Below are 19,369 nucleotides of genomic sequence, written 5' to 3' on the forward strand. Positions count from 1 at the left end.
TAATCGCAAAATTCTTCAGAACTGATTAATTCTATTTTTTAACAACAATTTTTTTTTTTTTTACCAAGCTTGGAACATTTGCTTGAGTAAAATCTTGGAATTAATGCGGGGGAAAAAAAATGTAAAGTATATTTCGGTTCATAGACTGTTCTAATAGTTTTCTTTGTTCCTTGAATACGATTCTTTTTTGTAAAATGCAACTGTTGAACGATGCACCAAAGACTTACAACCAACATGGTATTTGAATTTAACTTTGAAAAGTGCGCAATATATTTTGGATTTCTCCAATGAGCTGTCGAGTAACTTCAAGTCAAACTGTTAAAAGTCCGTCTTTGCGCCAGTAACTCTCCTTCCTCTAAGTTTGCCTGCAAAGTGAGCAGAGGTCAACTGCCACAGGAAGTCAATCAAACGGAGTTAATGTTTTTAAACGTGCTAAAAAAATTCTAATTCAAAATAATTCAAATGAACCTCCATAGTTAACGCTTCCACTTGGACAGCCCTTATTTTGACCTGCACAACTATGAAGGAATCATACGCTCGTCTCATTTGAACCCGACCTGCGCGGCGTGCACGGCCAAGTGGTGAACGAGGAGCACGTCCTCATTGGCCAAACAGATGACGTCCTCGCGCGTTTGCGTGACCGTCAACGTCTCCCAGCTGAGTGGCTCGCCTTTCTCGGGCCAGAACACGCACGGCTCCTCCTCCTCCTCTTCATCCTGAGCACAAAAAACGCAACATACACACGTATGATTTGCATTCGAGTACACGTCCGTGATGATGATTGGCTGCTCCAGTTCGCGTACTTATATTTTACAAATAGGTTTCCTTGCCTTGCAAATATCCCGCGTAAAATAGTGTATGACAATGCTAATTTTGAAATATGTATAATTAATAAGAATGAATAAGCCAGTTATTTAAGAAAATGTATTTTTCTAAATACAATCATTTATACTTACCCATTGTAATTTTCAGAGCTGGGCATTCCGTCTATGTGACGGACCGGTCCATCTATCCATCAATGACGGACGCCCGTTTTGCTGACGAATGACGGGAAGAATTTTAAAATAGACGGACGAAGCATAGTAGGAAGCCCATGGCCGCGGTGAGGAACAATAGTGACTTGTTGTTGCTTGGAGGACAGATTTGAGTGAGGGACCAGGCTGCGATCAGGCTTCCATGGCACAGTGAGGCACTCTTTCTGTTCAAATATCTGCCAGGGTAGGGGTGGGGGGGGGGTGCTATTGAAGTTTGCAGTGGGAATCGATGACGGAAGCCCGTTTAAAATCAGAGGCGAACCGGCCTATAGGCGGGCACTATTTTTGTATTTTTTTTTTCCGCCCCGAAAAATGACGGAGGGTAGGGTACCTACGCCGCAGACGGATGCTGAATAACGGACGCTCAATTTTGAATCAAATGCCCAGCTCTGCTCATTTTGTTGCGGCGCAAACGCCTTGACGGTCACGCAACCTGAGCGCGGGCAGGTCCAGGCAGCGACACGATGACGTGCACGTTTTGCTCCCAAATCATCCTCCAGAAGTCCTTGACGGTGCCTGGCAAAGGATTCTGGCTAATGATGAACTCCTTGCTCTGCTTGTAGCCCTGCAACCACAACCACATCGACAACAACACGTAAACAACAACAACTCGTTTCACATTTGGACTTGGCATGATCCACTTTGGCAACTCATCGATTTTTCAGTTGTTTTTTTTTTTAAACCAAAGACAAAACTTGCTGTAATTAATTTCAGTGTACATATATTTCACAGTTCTTTTGTAAATCTAGTTGAACCTAAACCTGGACTAAATGTCAAACCCAGGTAGACGACAATCCACAATACTATAAACAAGAGAATGACAACTACATCGATAACTTGGCCGATAATTTATTATTGACAATGAATGATATTTATGTGAAGACACTGATCAGGTTAACGATTATTCATAAGTATCAATATGCAACACTTTTTTTCTTATAAATCCATGCCAGCATTGGCTTCTTCTGTGACATTCCTAAAAAAAATGACAATGTCCCGTGACTCCCGTCGCTGCTGGGCTCTTTTTAGAACAAGCCCGAATAAAAGCGCCGCAAATCTTCTTGCGCCAGCGACAAAAGACTCCGTTTGTGCGGCCTTACCGTCACATAGGACGCGTTGATGTAATCGGACGCGTCGCCTGCGCACGGCGACAAACGCATTCGTGACCTCTCGACTGCAAAAGGACACAAAAGAACATCAGGTCGGACAGGAAAGAGAAAGGTTAGCCTTAGCTTGAAGCTAATAGCCGCTAGCTCACCCGGCAGCAGCGAGCCACTTCGGTTCTTTGGGCGATTGTCGTCGTGAAGAGCGGCCGCGTAGTCGTCGCCGTTTGACGCTTCCATGCTCAGCAGCTGCAAACGCAACGCAAATGTCAAGCTAACGCGCCAACGTGTACGCACACGCACAATACGGCTTTATTCTTGGAAGAAGACCCTTTTGGTTGGTTTAAATGAAAATACAAAAATGTTGTGGTTTATTTTTCATATCGTAATAAAAAAAAATGAGTGTTTGAAAAATAAAACAACTGTATTGTCTGAGTATTAGTCCTTATAAATAAAATTAAAAGCAACTATTTTCACAACATGAAGACAGTTTTTTAAAGACTACCTGTAAGTGAAAAAAAAAAGTTGCAAGAAACAACTGTTTGGGTAACATTAAAATGACAAAACATTACAAAGTTTGCTGGGAAAAAAAAATCCACAACTTTATTTTAGGAAAATTACAAATTGTTTCTTAGAAAAAAAAAATATCTTGCATTAATCTAAATATTTCTCGAATGTTGGAAAAATACAAAAGTAACTACTTTTATAACAACACTGCCTTTTTGTTCTTACATAGTTAATTTACATCTTGTGACCAGAGCTGAGCATTTGACTAAAAACCGAGCGTCGGTTATTCGTCATCCATCTGCAGCGCGGGCCCCCTTCCGTGACGGACGGCGTCCACATACGTCCTTGCGCCCTGCGTCACCTTGAGCTGTTGGTCCAGCTGCGCGTTCCCATCCGGCAGCGGGGTCAGCAGCCGCTCCACGTAGGCGTGAAGCCGCGAGGCCGCCACCTCCGTGTCCCCGCACAAAATGGCCTCCACCAAGGCGTCGTGGATGAACACGTACTGCTCCTGAAGGGGAAGACGGGGGGCAGGCGGGTGAGTGGAGCTCGCTCTCGGAACAAACCAAACTTTGTTTGGAGCCGCGCATTTTACGTCGATACGGTATTGTCGCCGTGTTGCGCGTGGCAAAGTGGTGCCGCTGGGAAGGTGGGAAGATCAGGAGATGAGAACGTGGGAAGACGGAAAATGAAGAAGATGGCGGTACGGGAGGACGACGGACCAGAAGATAATGACGAGAAGAAAAAAGAGGTGACGGCGACCTGCGTCTGGACCAGGTAGTTCCTCTGCGTGCGGATGTGTCGGAGGAATCCGTCCACGTCCACAGCGTCCTCCTGCCTCATCTGCCTCAGCATGCTGTCCAAGACCAGGTAGGTGCCCGTGCGGCCCACGCCGGCACTAAACGCACACGCGGGAAACAGGAAATACACTCTCGTCATCACTGTGCGACCGACTCCAAATGTCGAGCAGTTCTACCAATGCGCCGCAACGCTTTTGAGCGAAACCGTAACCGCTCAAAATGTCGGCCTCTCCCTGCGGTGTGTGATGTCATCACCATGCCACACTTTTGAGTCCAACAAAATGTAAACGTTGACGGACGGATGTCATGCAATTGGGATTTAGAGGAACTTTTGCAAATATAGATCAGAACCACCTCTAGTCAGCATCTTTTTCACTACGTTGTTGTGTGATGTCATCACTGGGCGACACTTTGGAGGAGACAATCAACTCAAAGTAGATTAGGGAGTAGGGAGTCATGTCTTATTCCGATAGTCACTCATTCCCTACTCTCCAATCACTATAGAGGATTTTTTAGCAGACATGTGAGCAAGTATGGAGGCCCGCCACAGGAAAATCACTCCATAGTATTTAAGGAGTCAAAAATGAGTTGATGACGGGCACCAAAGTGAACAACCTGCAGTGCACCAACACCGGGCCCATGTTCGCCGTCCTGGCCCGTGAAGACTGGCGTATGAAGCTGAGGAGCGGCAGGGCGTGGTCGGGCACGCCCATGTCGGGCCACTGCGTGTAGTGGTACTGCGTGACCACTCGCTCCTGGCTGCGCTTCCTCTGAGAACCCTGCAACCGCACGGACGGCGAGCCCTCAAACAGTAGGCGAAAAACCAGAAGTGCAAATCAGGTCCCAGCCGGCCGGACCTTTCTCACGTGAGCGTTGGTGACGCTGAAGGTCCGCTGAGTGTAGTGGGCCAGCTCCCGGACGCTCTTGAGCGCAACCGTCAGGCCACCGTAGTCCTCGCGCGCCTCGGTGGGCCAGTACTGATCGCACTTCCTCTGAGGACGGGCACAAAATACAACACACGCGCACACACACACACACACACACACACACTTCCCGTTGAACGGCGAGGATGGTCCAATTTAAGTATCAAGTCTTAGCCTTCAAGTCTGAAGCAAATCTCAAGTTTTAACGGGCAAGTCTCCAGTAAATTTCAAGTCTTAACCTTCAAATGGCTTCAAATGTTAAACCTTCACGTTTCAAGGAACGCTCCAGTCAAGTAAACATCAAGCCTTAATCTTCTAGTCTCAAGTAACTCTCAAGTTGTAGTCTGGAAGTCTCAAGTACTGACCTTTAAGTATTATGTAAATGTCAATGCCTAACCTTCAAGTGTCAAGTCTTAATCTTCAAGCCTACAGCAAATCTCAAATCTTAGCCTTCGTGTGTTGGGTTTCAAGCATCAAGCTCAATTCCTCACCTTCAACTAATCAAGTCTTAATCTTCAAGTCAAAAGTCAATCTCAAATTTTAACCTGCGGAAAATCCCCACTGGAGGCCCAGGTACCAAATGAACATCCGGTCGTTACTTATTTGTTATTTTATCTGTAAAGCAAACCTATACAATCATCGACAATCGAGTCTGTCAATTCATCATGAAGCCAATTCAAGTCCTAATGTTTTAAGTACAAAGTTCAAGTCCGGTTTTTGGAGTTGTTGTCAAGTCACAAGCGGTCCAAACTTGCACCGGAGTCCAAGTGACGCCATTTCTGTCCACTCACACGGCCTTTCTCCAGCAGGTTTGTGATCATCACGATGACGCCGACGTTCTGTTCCCAGATCATCCGCCAGAAGTCGTCCGTGCTGGACTTGAGCGGCCCCTGAGCCGCAATGTAAGCGCGACGCATCTTGAAGCCCTGGAACACAAATCTTTGAAAAGATTTTGCCGCGGGACTTGGCTGCACTGCGTCCAACTCCTCAAGCAAATAGACCAAGCGGACAACTGACTAGCTGGTTAGCTAGATAGCTAGCTAGCAAATTAAGAAAGCTAATGAACGTTTTAACCAACTGTCTAGCTAATACCATGACTCAATAAGTGATGAACTGTCTCACAAACCAATTGCCATACTGATTAACTCACTGTCCAACCTACTACTGATTACCCAAATGACTGACTCCAGACTAAGTTTCAGACACAAGAACTGACTGACTGACTGACAAAGCCATGCAATGAAAGGGAGCAGGCGAATGGTAGGTGTTGTGAAGTTGAAAAAAGTTGTCAAAGGCCGAAACCGCCACAGGCCGACGGCGTCGATGAGTGGGAAAAAGGACCAAAGAGGAGCAAAGTGGCTCGGCCGTCGTCAAGTGTCTCACGTACGTCGACGAAGTTGGCGTTGATGTAATCTCGACAGCATCCGTCCTTGTCAGCCGCGGACGCCGAGAGTCGCACTCGACTGTGATCGACTGGAAAGGACACAGAGGCAAAGACAACAACGCGTCAACGTTAAGGGTGAGTACTTCACATTATTGGATTTCGTCTACGGTCGGCGAACACCTGAGCCAACTTTGCCTTTACGAAACTCAACTTTTCATTTGCAACCGCCACAATACTCGTCACGGAGAGTCAACAAAGAGAACAGAAAATCTCAAGCGTTTGATTCATTTGCGGCCGTGTCACATTTGATGAAGGACGAAAGTGCTTGTCGCTACGGTAACTATCACATTCTCACGCGGAGCTGAAAAGTCATTGTCATTTTATTTTATAGGAGATTTCTACATTTAATATGCAATTTCATTTTTAAATTAATTTTCAAAAAGGGTTGCTACTTTAGCTCACTAGCACAACTCCCAGGCCAAAATGTTGCCGAGGAGGTTCTTTCATTTCATTTGAAATTCCACATCGTTTCATTTTAGATTTAGAATGAACTAGATTTAGAATTAGATTCTAAAGTTTGAAAAACGTGTGAGCTGTTTCGCACAATTCACAGGCCAGAATGGTTTTGTAAACGATGCTACTACTACTCATGAAATGAAGCAAACAGAAAAAAACATGTTGCTATGTTAGCACTGTAGCACATTTCACAGGCCAGGGTGTTTTTAAAAAAAAATATTTTAAATGTTTTTTTGTGTTGTAATTTCATGTAGTTGACAGAACAAAAAATTGGAAAAATATTTTGAAATTGAATTACTATTGAATTCAAAATCAAATTAAAATCGAATAAAGCAAAAAGAATGTCACAGTTTGCTGTGTATCACAACTCGTGCAGAATGGCAATTTGTCATTTAATTGAAATGAATTCAAATTGAATTTAAAATTATATAGATATATAGATAGATAGAAACATGAATAAAAAGGTGGCTGTTAGCTTTGTAACACAAATGACAAAGCAGGATGATTTTTCATTGTGTAAACAAAAAAGAAGAGGAAAAAGTGTGTTGCCCCAACTGACAAGCGAGTATGTTGCTGTATCGGTTCTTGCTCTTGTTGTCGGGATGGTTGGACGTCTCCGAGGTCATCGCCACGTCCGCCGTGTACGCCTGCACCTCCTTCCACATGTGCACACACACATAAAAATGATGTATAAATATTGAAATACTGCATATCACACATCCTCTTGTTCCCATGAAATAAAAGAGCATCCAAAAGTGACAGCACAAACAAAGGTGCATGCAAACGGTCGCCAGGAGGGGGCGTCTTACCTCGTAACTCTCCTTTAGCAGCTAGCCAGGACGAGGAAGACGGGGAGTGTGAATGGGGGCGGCCAGGGCGTTACCATGACAACACAAAATGGCAATCATAGTTGACATGAGGACCAACGGCAACCGGGCACAATTGGACAAAAGCAAAGATGAACTTGACCAGACTTGAACAATTCATGGCAGTTGATTTGTTCTGAGCATTTTTGGCTGTCCAAGTGCAGCTACGGTACAAAAAGCGCAGTCAGTGTGGACAAATGAGCCGTTTGCTCGCCATGACATGATGCTCCTTTTGACATTTCGCAAAAGCAGTCATTTAGACATGCTGCAAATGACTTCTTTCTGCAATATGCTACTTAAAAAAATATATATGGAAATACACAATTTTTTGGGGGTGGGGGGGATTTATAACTTTATTTTTAGAAATGTACTTCATCATAAATATCAAACTTTTTTTTTCAATGAAATGCATGTTTTTTTTCCTGAAATATATGACCTACAGAAATGACTTTTTAAAAATGTAAATATACAACTTTTTTTTAAAGAAAAAGTGAAAACTATATTTGAAAATTTTTAACGTGTTTTCCACAAATATAATTTTTTTTTTTATAAAACATACCAACGTTTTCAGAACTTTTTTTTTTTTTTCTTGAAAAGACATCTATTTGATATCCAGTCAAGCCTCATCAATTTGCGGATGTAGCATTAATGATTTGGATTTCCATTGCGACGTTTGGGGCCGCCCCCTAGAGGTCCTTGTCAAGTGACACGCATGACGAACAAAAGCACGATACATCCGGGCATCATGCAGACGCACGCACACAGACACGCACACGCACACTTTTGCACTTTCCATGCAGAAGAAGCAACCAAGAGAAAGTTTGAAGACACCTCAAATTTGCGCTGAAATCCGTTCGTTCGGTGAAGCTCGGCGACGTGTTGAACAAAGTCTTGGACAGGAAGTGCGGCTTTTTCGTCTAGAAGGCAAACCGTACGTGAAACATCTTTCGGGGCACTTTTATTCTGCGGAATCTGCACTGAGGTTACCGGATGTGAATGCGGCTGTGTCAGCGATGCGGGGGCAGGCGCGTTCGTCCACGTAGAAATGCGCCGTCTGAAAACACAACCTGAGGCCAAAAGTTGAACACTTCACAACAAGGCCTGTGAAAACTTTTGAAGCAATAGAATACATAATGGTAACTCCGATAGAACTTGACCACCATGAGTACGCCCGCATTTTTGACAGAAAAAAACCCCTGTGGGAATAAAGTGGCATTTTCTCACCCAAAAAGTTGGCATATTTAAAATAACAAGGACTTTGTCGACGTAAAAAGTAGCAATCTTAAGAGAATAAATTCACATTAATACAGAATCGTGATGTTTATTTAGCAAAACTACCATGTGGAAAATGCAATATAAATTTGATAGGAACACCCCCCCCCCCACCGCCCTGAAACAAACAAAAAAAAGTTGAAATGTTATGACATTTTTTTTCCAAGAGAAAATCTCATTAAGAACAGAGATTCCTTTTTTTGGTGGGGGGGGAATAAAAAGATAATTACATTATATTAAGAAAAATGGTCAACTTTACAACAAGGGTTTTCAAACCTTTGACCTAATATACAATTCAATACAATACAATTTTATTTATACAGCGCATTTCATAACAGCTAGATGATAATGCATAATAGAGAAGAGAATCATAATGCCAGTTAAACATGGCTACAATGTACAATCCAAATGAAAAAGCTGCCTATTTTCAAAATAGTAGTATGTAATGTTAGGATGACAAGTTCACGTTTTGAAGGGGAAAAAGTTAGTGTTATGAGAGAAACGTCGCATTTTCCAAAGAAAAAAAAAAGTTGTAATTTTTACAATAAGGGGCTCTGACGAAAGGGAGGAAACTAAATAAAAATCGAGGCAAAAGCGTGTGGTCCAACAATTGACATCAGCTATTAGCGGCATGAGAACAGAGCATGATGCCGCTTCAGCGCAGATCAAAATGTCAAAAAGAACAATTGACTTTTTTCCGAAATGTACGACTCTGTCATGATTGAGTTGACTTTTCCAGAAACATGCTACTTTTTTCCAAATTATATCACGTTTACTGGGTATTTATCTGACTTATAACGGAAATGTATGATTTTTGGGGAAATAAACAAAACAGACTTTTTTTCGGATAAATTTGTATGTATAAATGTATATATGTATATATATATATATATATATATATATATATATATATATATATATATGTATATCTATATATATGTATATATATATGTATATATAAATGTATATATGTATATATATATGTATATACCCTGAGGGATACACTGTCCATGGGGGGCTGAAGTGTCAAAGAAGTGTGCGAGTTGCTCACCTCCAGTAGACCAGGATGCCGAGGAGGACTACGAGCCCGAGGGCCGTGAGCGTGGAGATGACGGCCAGCGGGACGACCGCCTTCCTCTCGCTGTCCCGGACGGAGCCCACACGAGACTCGTGGCTGCTGTTGCTCACGTCTGCACACACATACGATGTTGTTACGCGAAAAACCGCACGGCCCGATCGTCACAGGTCTCAGAAGAAGACGCTGATGTGAAATTTCTGGAGGTGTCATCGGATCTCCAGGCTCCGTCCAGACCTCTCACGGAGGAAGCGCAAGTTGGTCCAAAAGCTGGAAAAAGTTGCGCTCATTTGTAAGCGTGAACGCCCGACGGCCACGGCGAAGAAAATGATCAAGCGAAGAAAAGAGAGTGACTCCAAGTAAAGAAGTTGCAATGACAAGATCAAGAAGTCAAAATGCATTCCAAAGACGAGATGATGAAGATGAAGAAGATGACGGCCCGCCTGGCAAACTGGATTTGTCGGAATGGTTTGAACCTGAGTTCAATCTTGTGGATTCGTGGATTGAAAAAAAATAACTCCGACGAATTCATGAAAAATGGCAATTGGGTACTTTTTGATGTACAGTAGTTGTAGTGTTTTGTAGAATATGTTGTAGTATTTGTAGTGTACAGTTTTCGATTTTGCATAATACATTTACATAGTTTTATGCACTTTCTATATGTCGCTGAACTGCTTGTCAGCTTGCTCTGCAACAATGGCAATAAAGGTCTATTCTATTCTATTCTAGTGGTGGTTTTGTGGTACTACAATAGGTTTGGCAATGATCTTTCTAAATGCATGCTTGGAAACGCAGATGACTGATGGAATGTTAACCAAAGTCACTCCGGAATGGATTTGCTTTCACATGCATGAAGACTTTGACTGGCGGCTGCGGTCACGGCGTCACTCGTGTCGGGTACGCCCGACTGACCGACCGGCGGGACGCTTTCTCCCACCGGCGCGGACATGGTTACCTGCCACTGGTTGCTCCTCTTTTTCCGACTCCCGCTGGGTTCGCTCGGGAATGCTGAAGTCCGAGGAGGTGTCGTTGTCATACAGGTTCTCAGCCTGACCCGAGCCGCTCTCCTCGGGGGAGGTAGGCAAGGGGACCACGGGTATAATCGGCGAGGCGACGCCCGCTCGCCCGGATCCAACAGAGCTCCCGCTCTCACTGTCAAAATAAAATGCTGAGGAGCGCTCGTCCAAATCCCCGGGCGTTTGTCCAGACTGCAACGTGGTGGTGGAAGAGGGGTCCGTGGAATGAGGAAGGGTGCTCTCACCCGAGGCTGACACCTGTATGCCGTCCCACTCCTGATCCACGTCGGACCCTGAGACGCCATGACTTGGGTCTGCGGAAGTGGGTGTCGTGGGAACGGAAGGGAGCGATGGCAACAACGCAGGCTCAGATGTGGTGGCTGCAACAGAAACGGGCGTCGCACTGTGAGTGGCCGAGAAGGGGGGCACTGGCAAGGAGGGCGAGAGGGGAACCACCAGGCCACCAGAAGCCACACCAGAAAAAGAACTCACAAGGACACCCAAAGAACTCATGAGGAAATCCACACCAACAACCGAGGTTGAGGCCCTGAGAGGGACGTGGGGCGAGGCATGGGGCCAGGACACTGAGGGCTCCAGGGAGCAACCACATATGGTATCCGAGAACATGCCATCACCAACCTCAGGCAGGAAGGAGTCAGGGGTACTTCCTGTCCCATACCCCAAGAGCTCCACTTCATTAGAGAATGATGGCATAAGACCCGGAGTGGCAGCAGAAAGTGGGAAGTCACTAGAAAGGAGAACCGATGGCCGCAATGTGGGGCTGAGGGACAGCGCCACCTCAGAGAAGGATGCCCCCCATTCCGACACGTCGGCAGGGTCACCCGAAGAGAAAGCTGCCAAGTCATTGGCAAAAGAGAGAGTGGGAAGAGAAGAAGGGTCTTGGCGAGGCAGCGGTGTGGCGCCGGTATGCTGGCCAGCACCCAGGATGGAACTGAGGGACAGGGAGACCTCTGAGAGGGACACCCCAAATTCCGGCACCTCCGAGCGGTCATTTGAAGAGAAAGATGCCAAGTCATCAGCAAAAGAGGGAGCAGGGTGAGAGTTGTGAGAGGCAGGGATTTGGCGAGGCAGTAGGTCGGTGTCCACGGAGGAGGAAGGGGTGAGCTCATGCAAGCGGGCTGAGGGGACAGGCCAGGGGCTGGGGTGGGGGTCTGTGACATCAAAGGAAAGGGAAGAGGGTGTGGAAGAAGGGGCGAGGACAGAGAAGAGCTCACCCTTTGAGAGTGGCGGCATGGTCTGCAAAAGAACGCCGCTTCGCCACACTGAAGGCTTTGTTGTTGAAAAATGAGGCATGCTGGGAGTTGTAGGCCCTCGCGAAGGAGATTCCCCAGGGGGCTCACCCTGGACCTGTAACCTGTCATCATCTAGCAGTCCATCATCTGTTTCGGGTTTGGTCAGACCTTCGTGCAGGTCAATGTGGACAGACGATGGTGTGATGATATAGTCACTTAGATGGGTCAGGTTTGTGGTCATGTTCATGGTTTTGGTTGTAGTTGTGTTTTTGTTCATTGGCTGGTTTGAAGTCGTGGTCTTGCTTTTGGTTGTGTTAGTATTCATGGTTGTGGTCTCGTTCATGATCTTGGTGAATGGCCCAGTCGTGGTCACGGTTTTGTTTGTTGGCGGGGCCACGGTCGTTGTCTTGTTTGCAGTTGGGTTTGTAGTCATTTCCATTGTCGTATTCGTGGTTGTGGTCTTGTTCGTGGTCTTGGACATTAGTCTGGTCATGGTAGTTGTTTTGTTCGTTGCTGGGGTCATGGTTGTGGTTTTGTTCATGTTTGTGCTCTTGCTCATTGGTCTGGTCATGGTCGTGGTCTTGTTTGTAGTCATTTTCATTGTCGTATTCATGGTTGTGGTCTTGTTTGTAGTCTTGTTCATTGACCTGGTCATGGTCGTGGTCTTGTTTGCGGTTGGATTTGTCGTCATTTCTGTTGTCGTATTCATGGTTGTGATCTTGTTCATGGTCTTGGTCATTGGCCAAGTCATGCTAGTGGTTTTGGTCATCGACAGGATCACGGACGTGGTCTTTTTTGCAGTCGTGGTTGGAGTCATTGCCGTTGTTGTAGTGACATTTGTGCTCCAGTTTTTGGTTGTGTTTGTGGTCACTGCAGTTGTCTTGTTCGTAGTCACAGTCTTGTTTGCGGTTGAATATGGAGTCATTTCCATTGTCGTATTCATGGTGGGGGTCTTGAGCGTGGTCTTGTTCATTAACCGGGTCATGATTGTCATCTCGTTTTTGGTCGTGTTTGCAGTCAGTGCAGTAGTCCTCTTTATGGCCGTTGTCTTGTTAGTAGCCAGGGCCTTTTTCATGGTTGTTGTGATGGGTATGATCATGGTCTTGTTAGTGGTTGAAGTAGTGGTGGTTCCGTTTGAGGGCAGACCTTTACCCCCGTTCATCCAAGAGCTGCTTACTGTCGGAGCTGTGGAATTCAGGCCTGCTTTACTGTTTTTCGAGGACTTTGGCTTGACCCCGCCCTGGTGGTTTCGTGTGTTTGCGTACAGAGGAGACGTGGATGAGGACCTAGTGGACTGCTCCGGTGGCCGACTGGAGGTTGTACGCTGGGAAGAGGTTGTGGCAACGGTAGTTGACTCTGTCTTGGTGGCTGTGACTCCATGTTGCGGCGGCTGGCGAGGTGGTCCCGAAGTTGAGGTCGAAGGCGATTTTGTCGGAATCCAAGCCTGAACGTAATCTTCTGTTTGCACGGATTCATTTAACCCTGGATCCGGTGGGTAGTTCTCCTCCTAGTGGTAAGAAACCATACTGAATAGTTGGGAAGCTAATAAACATTTTTCCATTGGTACAGTATGTTTTAAATTCACTCAAATTAAATTCGCCAGGTCTAGCTAGTCTACCACAAATTCCCCTTGAGGTATTATAAACACTGTCATAAATATAGTTGTTATTGTTTTAAATTATGTACAGGTGAAATACAATACGCGAGGCAAACATTTCTTACCTCGTAATCAAACTCAATTGAATCTGGGATTGGGCTATTTCCTGAAAGAAGAACACCAATTGGGACAAAATGAGTTGAAACAAAACAACAACAAAAAAACACTCACACTATTTATTCAGTTTCAACGGCATTGACATTTCTCCAAACACAATGAGGCGGGAAAGACAAACTTATGAGAACATTTTGGAGAAGAAATGGGGAGCGCTAAAAAAAGTAATCCGCAAAAATTGCATGTTGACAACTGGACTCCTGTTGGCTATTGAGGAGGTTTCACCTTTAATCCAAAAGGATTGGACAGGTCTACATTTTTGGTGTGGGGTTCCCCGATCGACTGCAGGCCATGTTCACATGTGTGACCATCCACCTGAGACATAAATTGAGGAAGCTTTCACGTCAAACAAGAAAAGTCCAGTTGCCGTCCCTCAATTTTTGCAGATTATAACCATGACGATCTGCATGACTGACAATCACAAAGACACTAAAAAGTCTGCGGAATTGTCTGAAAATCCTTTTCAACCGCAATGTAAATGATTGTAAATGATTCAAGTGACAGCGGGAGAATGAAGAAGGACAGTTTAGACATTTCCATGCTAAAAAGCTCAAAGAACATCATCATGCCAGGATTTCCCAAGCACGGGAAAGAAAACCAAAGCGCATTTGCAGTAAATCGTTTTCTGCTCGGTCCTCCTCGACGGGCCGCTTTTACGTTTGAACTCCGCCTGTCTGCCGCCCCCACGGAGGTGTAAAAGAAATGCAAAAAAAGCGTTTTCTGCAAATGCGACGGAGGCGCACGGTGGGCGGAAGGAGGCCGAGTTTTGTTCTTACCTGTTACGTGTCACGGTTGAAACTGCTTTGTGAAGCATGAAGTGAGGTTTTATAAGTTTATCACTGGAGGAGGGGGAGTGACGATTTGGGATATATTAAGTAATGAAATACATGTCATGTGTGTAAATCAGTGGTTCTGTTGGAGCCATAGCTTGTAGGTCCACAAAATAATTTTCAATAAATAGTTATGTTGTATCATTTTGAAAAATGCTGAACTACATTAGTGGAACTGGGCATCAATGCTACTACTGCTACTGCTGCTGCTGCTACTACTACTACTAATGCTACTACTACTAATACTAATACTAATAGTAAACTAAACCAAAAAAAAAACATAATTTTGGCCAAATTAAAAGCGCAGATGTGATTGTCATGTACAATCACATAAATCTGACATTTGTTTTCCCAAAGTGCAGGTTCTCATAAAAAATAAAAAACAGCCTAGTCCAAATGACTTAAAATCATTTGTTCAAGGTCTTTGGACATTACCTTTGTTTTGTTTTGTTTTGTTTTCTTTTCTTTTCTTTTTATTGTTAAAAAAATGTATGTAATTCGTGCTACATTTCAGGATAATGAATACAATGTATCAGTATCATTTTTATTTTTTTGTAATATCAGATGTAAATGGTCAGTATACATTAACATTGCGCCCCCTGTTCGTCTCCTTCAAGAGTTTTTAATTCAGCGTGCAATACAAAGTGCGTGTCACACATGATGCTAAATGCTAACACTGTTCTTACTGTGAGCAGCACAAGAAAAAAGGATGGCGACATGGGAACGACAACAAGCGTCTTGAAGGAAGACGATGAGCAAGTCGTGAAGACAAAAGAAGACGAGCGTCGAAACAAAAAGTCAACAATGAGAATGAAAGTGGGGCTGAGGGATGAAGAGAGAAAAACAATCACGTATGATGAATGACAAGGAGCATTGAAGCACATCATGGCTAACTACACGGCTGCCTTTGACTTACGAGTTGTAATAGCAGATTATTCCTTCAAATTCTTTTTTTATATTTCGATACATCACATTGCATTTTTCTTTGCACGCTTAAAACTGCTGGGTCAAAAGATACCCCAAAAGACCCATTTTGGTTCACGTCATCATCGACTCAAACATACGTGTGTGGCTGAAAACTTTTTTTTTTTTTTTTGGTGACGTGGAGTAGTCATAGTTTTTGAATAGTTTGGAACAATATCAACATGCTTAGCTGTTACAAGCATACGAATCAGGGTGGAAAGGGGTTACAGGCCATTTCAAAAACACCGGAGGGGCCTGTGGCTGCAAGCTATCAAACACACTGACTGGACTGAGGATATAATCAGGAATGCCCACTTTTGTGGTGCTCATTTCTTATCTGGTTAAGTTATCATGGCCATTTGGTTTAACTTGTGTGTCTTGCAATGTTGAGGAAGTAGTCCGGTATTGTGGAATAATGGCAAGGGTTTCATGCTTGCTACTCGTGCTAGCTAGTAACTAGTAGCAAACTCATTCAGCTATGAGTTTCGGTGCACATTAGCTGTAACATGTAACTTGAGCTCTGAATTTGTTAGCATTATTGTTTGTGATGTTTATCTTAGCCATTTTCCCCTGGGCATCCTAGAACACCTCGACAACTTAAAAGTCGCTTTTATGATTGTTAGTTTTTTCAAGTTATTTTTGCAATACTCTTTTTTTTTTTAGCTTGTGTACATTCTGCGCGAACAATGAGGCCGCATCCTGATTACATCTTTTTGGGGGTATTTATATCCAACGCACTGGATTGAGGATCTTACCCAGCACACTGGATCAAGATTTTGATCTAATCAAAACTGCCCATACTGATGAGGTCAAGCTAGCAAGAACTGTGTTACAAGCATAGCAGTATACTGTAGCTGTGCTTCAAAATCTCACTCTTATTATTACAAACATTTTTTTTCAAAGAAGCAACTTTTCCCATCAGGGGAATGCTGTCACTCGCACGATATGTTTGGCATGTTTTTGTTTTTTTTTAAACCCTGATGTCCAAAGTGAGCGGTGTTGCACACTAAGCCATCCAGCAGCCACCAACATTTTGTAAGAATGTTACATTCAACTTACTTCAACTTGAGCACGCAACATAACTGTCCAAAATGGCTTTGGGACAGTTTTGTTGTTGCTATCAGCCCACCCAAATCCAATTTTCAACACAATCTGCTGGGTCAAAGTAATGAACCCAACCCGCTCAAACTGAAAGGTTACCCAGCGAGTGGGTTAGGAAAACAAACCAGCATTTTTTAGTCTGTATTAAAACAGGCAATGCAAATATTTAAGGTGTTTTGGGTTCTGCAATGGATTTTCAATATGAAATTTCAATTCATTTCAAAGAGCAACACTGATTTGATCTATAAGTAAATTGAGCCACACGCTCGATCACAGAACAAATTCAACTCGTAAGTCAAAGAAGCACTCTGTTACATATGAAATGGATGTAAGAATGTGACTTTCAGTCGTTCACTTTGCACCAGCGGTCATTCGATCGTCCGTTCCGTAAATGACGCGTCTCGTGTGGCGAGCGCTACAAGGGCGAGCTGGCGCTTACCGGGGCCGTCGACGGGCACGGTGAAGGTCAGGGGGTCGCTGATGCGTCCGTAAAGGCCGTTGGCGCACACCGCCACCACCTGGACCACGTAGCTGGAGTTGGCAAGCAGCTCCTCAAGGATGGCACCCTGGTGGCAAGCAAAATCCAGTCAATAAGTCCATTTCACAGAACCCGATGGTCGGTTCGAGTTCAGTTAGCTTCCGCTGCCCCAAACGCAATCATTGGAAATGCAATTGAGCTTCATCCATCTGTCGAGTGAATGAGCTAAAAACGCAGTAATCTCTCGCTTAAGTTTGTAATCGAAGGAACCCTTGTAATGGCCAAAATGGTCATTTCATAGCAAAATGGAAGACTTCCGATGTCTTTTCAGGTATGTCTTCTGAGCCTTTTTTGTGCGTGTACTCATGGTACACATGTCTACCACATTTAAAGTCAAGTTGGAATTTGAATTTTGAATTTCCCAAACATTCCAAGGGGCAATACGTAGCCTGCAAGTTCTGCTTCGAAAGATCCCTGTTAAGGAGCCTCAAATGGCCGCTCCAAAGCAAAATGGCTGACTTCCTAATTGTTGTCAGGCATGACTTCTTGCGACATTTTCGAGAGTCTGCTTCTGAAAGATATGACTACCGAACTTTCATGTTGCTCACTGAAACTGGCTGTGGGAGATAATTTATTTCTTTATTTTCTTAATTCTTATTTCTTAATTTATTCCTTTATTATGTCAGGCCGATGTCAGGCCGCCACGTGGACCTCACCACATCCTGGTCTCCATCTGTCAGATACTCCGAGAGTGCAGCGTCCTCCGCGTCGGCCATCTTGTAGCTGACCAAGTACCTCTCGATGGCGGAGTCGTAGACGGCCCGCGGCCGCTCCCACGTCACCAGCAGACTGCTCAAGTTGTAGGCCGTCACCTCCATGTTCTCCGGCTCAGAGCTGCACACTGACGGAAACATCGGGGGCATCCGTCAATCACCACATTTGCAGAGGTGGGTGGGTAGTCGCTCTTACTTGAGTGCACTTTTAGGATACTCTGACCGCCTCTGTGTCAACAGTTGCAATGTCAACAGTTGTTAATACAAGCACGTCCACCTACAACGGCTCGAGGGCAGAGTGACACATGGGCTGATTGTAACGTGTATTCTTGTATCCGCCTTATTAGGAGTAAGGACCAGAAGTAGTCACATAATGTACTTGAACGGGAAGTCAACCAAAACATTTTTTTTCCCAAGAATATGTTCTATGCAGGCTCACTAGATGAAACAAGGCATTCTGATTAATATTGTGTTTGTGGAATATGAGTTAAGAAGCAAAATCTAGCCAGCTCAGGGGGGGCCATTTTGTCACTTGCTGTCGACTGAAATTGACATCACAGTTGCTCAGTGCTCGGATAACAACCAATCCTGGCTCAGCTTCAGAAAACAGGTGAGCTGTGATTGGCCGTTCACTGAGCCCTTAGGTAGTTGTGATGTCACTCTCAGTCGACAGCAAGTGACAAAATGGTCGCCCCGTGAGATGGCTAAAAACGGGTGGATTTGCTATTCAACTCATATTCGTATATTCCACAAACACAATATTAATCAGAATACCTTGTTTCAATTAGTGGGCCTGCATAGAAGATATTCTTGAAAAACAAATGTTTGGGTTGACTTTTTTCCCTTTAAGTAAAAGTACAGATACATGAGTAAACAATCATCAAAATGTAGAAATTTGTACAAAAAGTACAAATTTAAAAAATGAAAATGATACCCTTTTGATAACAAAACGAACAAACACCTGTGCGCACAAAATGGTTTTCCTCTTATTAGCTTGCATTGAGACAAAAAAAAAGTTAGATTGCAAGGTCACATTTTGTCGTTTGTTTTGAAATCCACCAAGTAAGCATTGCTAAAGTAAGAAGCAGAAAGTACACGTTTCCTTTTTCGAAGGTAGGGAGTGAAAGTGAAAAGTCATCAGAAAAAGAAATACTCAAGTACATACGGGCAAAGATGGCTCAGAAATGTATCCAAGTACAAATACTTAGCAGTGACCAACTATTTGCACTTGGTTACTTGCCACCACTTGGCACCCTCGGCCACCGGTGCCACTAATGACATTGATCATGCGTTTGTGTGTCATGTGGATCGATGTTGTTAATTATGAATCATCGAGCGCAACCATCAGGAAACGTCGATGTTGTCTCACGCAACTTGCTGCTTTCCTCCGCTGCCTCTGCTACTCCATTTGGGTCAGCGGGCTTCCATTTGGGTCATGGCAGCTTCTGTTTTGCTTCATAGGAGTTTCTATTTGGCTCCATAGGTGTTCTATTGGAATGGTGGAGGATCTGTTTTGACCCCGAGAGGTTCTGTTTGGGTCATGATTGGTTTTATTGGGGTCTATCTAGAGAATCTGTTTGGATTGTGGGGGTTCTATTTTGGTTGGTAGAGGTTCTGTTTACTTTGTAGTTCATACATGTGTGTGAGTGGGTCATAGAAAGTTCTATCACAGGATGATTTATTTCGGTGATAGAGGCTCTAATTGGG

The 19,369-nt window shown here is 44.2% G+C and overlaps 1 protein-coding gene across 4 annotated transcripts in view; it reads right to left on the reverse strand.

The window, feature by feature from the left end:
* LOC147149330 (receptor-type tyrosine-protein phosphatase zeta-like) overlaps positions 1-19,369 on the reverse strand; it is a 51,394-nt gene that overhangs the window by 5,468 nt on the left and 26,557 nt on the right. Inside the window, exons 9-28 of one of the 4 annotated variants that reach the window (XM_086027595.1) lie at positions 17,606-17,790; positions 16,851-16,977; positions 13,469-13,509; positions 11,729-13,253; positions 10,433-10,873; positions 9,454-9,592; positions 8,118-8,197; positions 7,962-8,047; positions 7,074-7,094; positions 6,824-6,920; positions 5,752-5,837; positions 5,156-5,290; positions 4,299-4,433; positions 4,057-4,220; positions 3,404-3,539; positions 3,006-3,152; positions 2,293-2,386; positions 2,135-2,208; positions 1,468-1,599; positions 558-716 (exon numbers count right to left, since the gene is read on the reverse strand). In XM_086027595.1, coding sequence (XP_085883721.1) covers positions 558-716; positions 1,468-1,599; positions 2,135-2,208; positions 2,293-2,386; positions 3,006-3,152; positions 3,404-3,539; positions 4,057-4,220; positions 4,299-4,433; positions 5,156-5,290; positions 5,752-5,837; positions 6,824-6,920; positions 7,074-7,094; positions 7,962-8,047; positions 8,118-8,197; positions 9,454-9,592; positions 10,433-10,873; positions 11,729-13,253; positions 13,469-13,509; positions 16,851-16,977; positions 17,606-17,790 — 4,004 coding nt within the window. Of the gene's footprint in view, positions 1-557; positions 717-1,467; positions 1,600-2,134; positions 2,209-2,292; positions 2,387-3,005; positions 3,153-3,403; positions 3,540-4,056; positions 4,221-4,298; positions 4,434-5,155; positions 5,291-5,751; positions 5,838-6,823; positions 6,921-7,073; positions 7,095-7,961; positions 8,048-8,117; positions 8,198-9,453; positions 9,593-10,432; positions 13,254-13,468; positions 13,510-16,850; positions 16,978-17,605; positions 17,791-19,369 lie in introns of all 4 variants that reach the window. The other 3 variants (XM_086027596.1, XM_086027593.1, XM_086027594.1) reach the window with 3 other exon arrangements.

The sequence above is a fragment of the Filicampus tigris genome, chromosome 4 (assembly GCF_054856515.1).
Source record: "Filicampus tigris isolate MCC_2025a chromosome 4, RoL_Ftig_1.0, whole genome shotgun sequence".
Taxonomy (NCBI): domain Eukaryota; kingdom Metazoa; phylum Chordata; class Actinopteri; order Syngnathiformes; family Syngnathidae; genus Filicampus; species Filicampus tigris.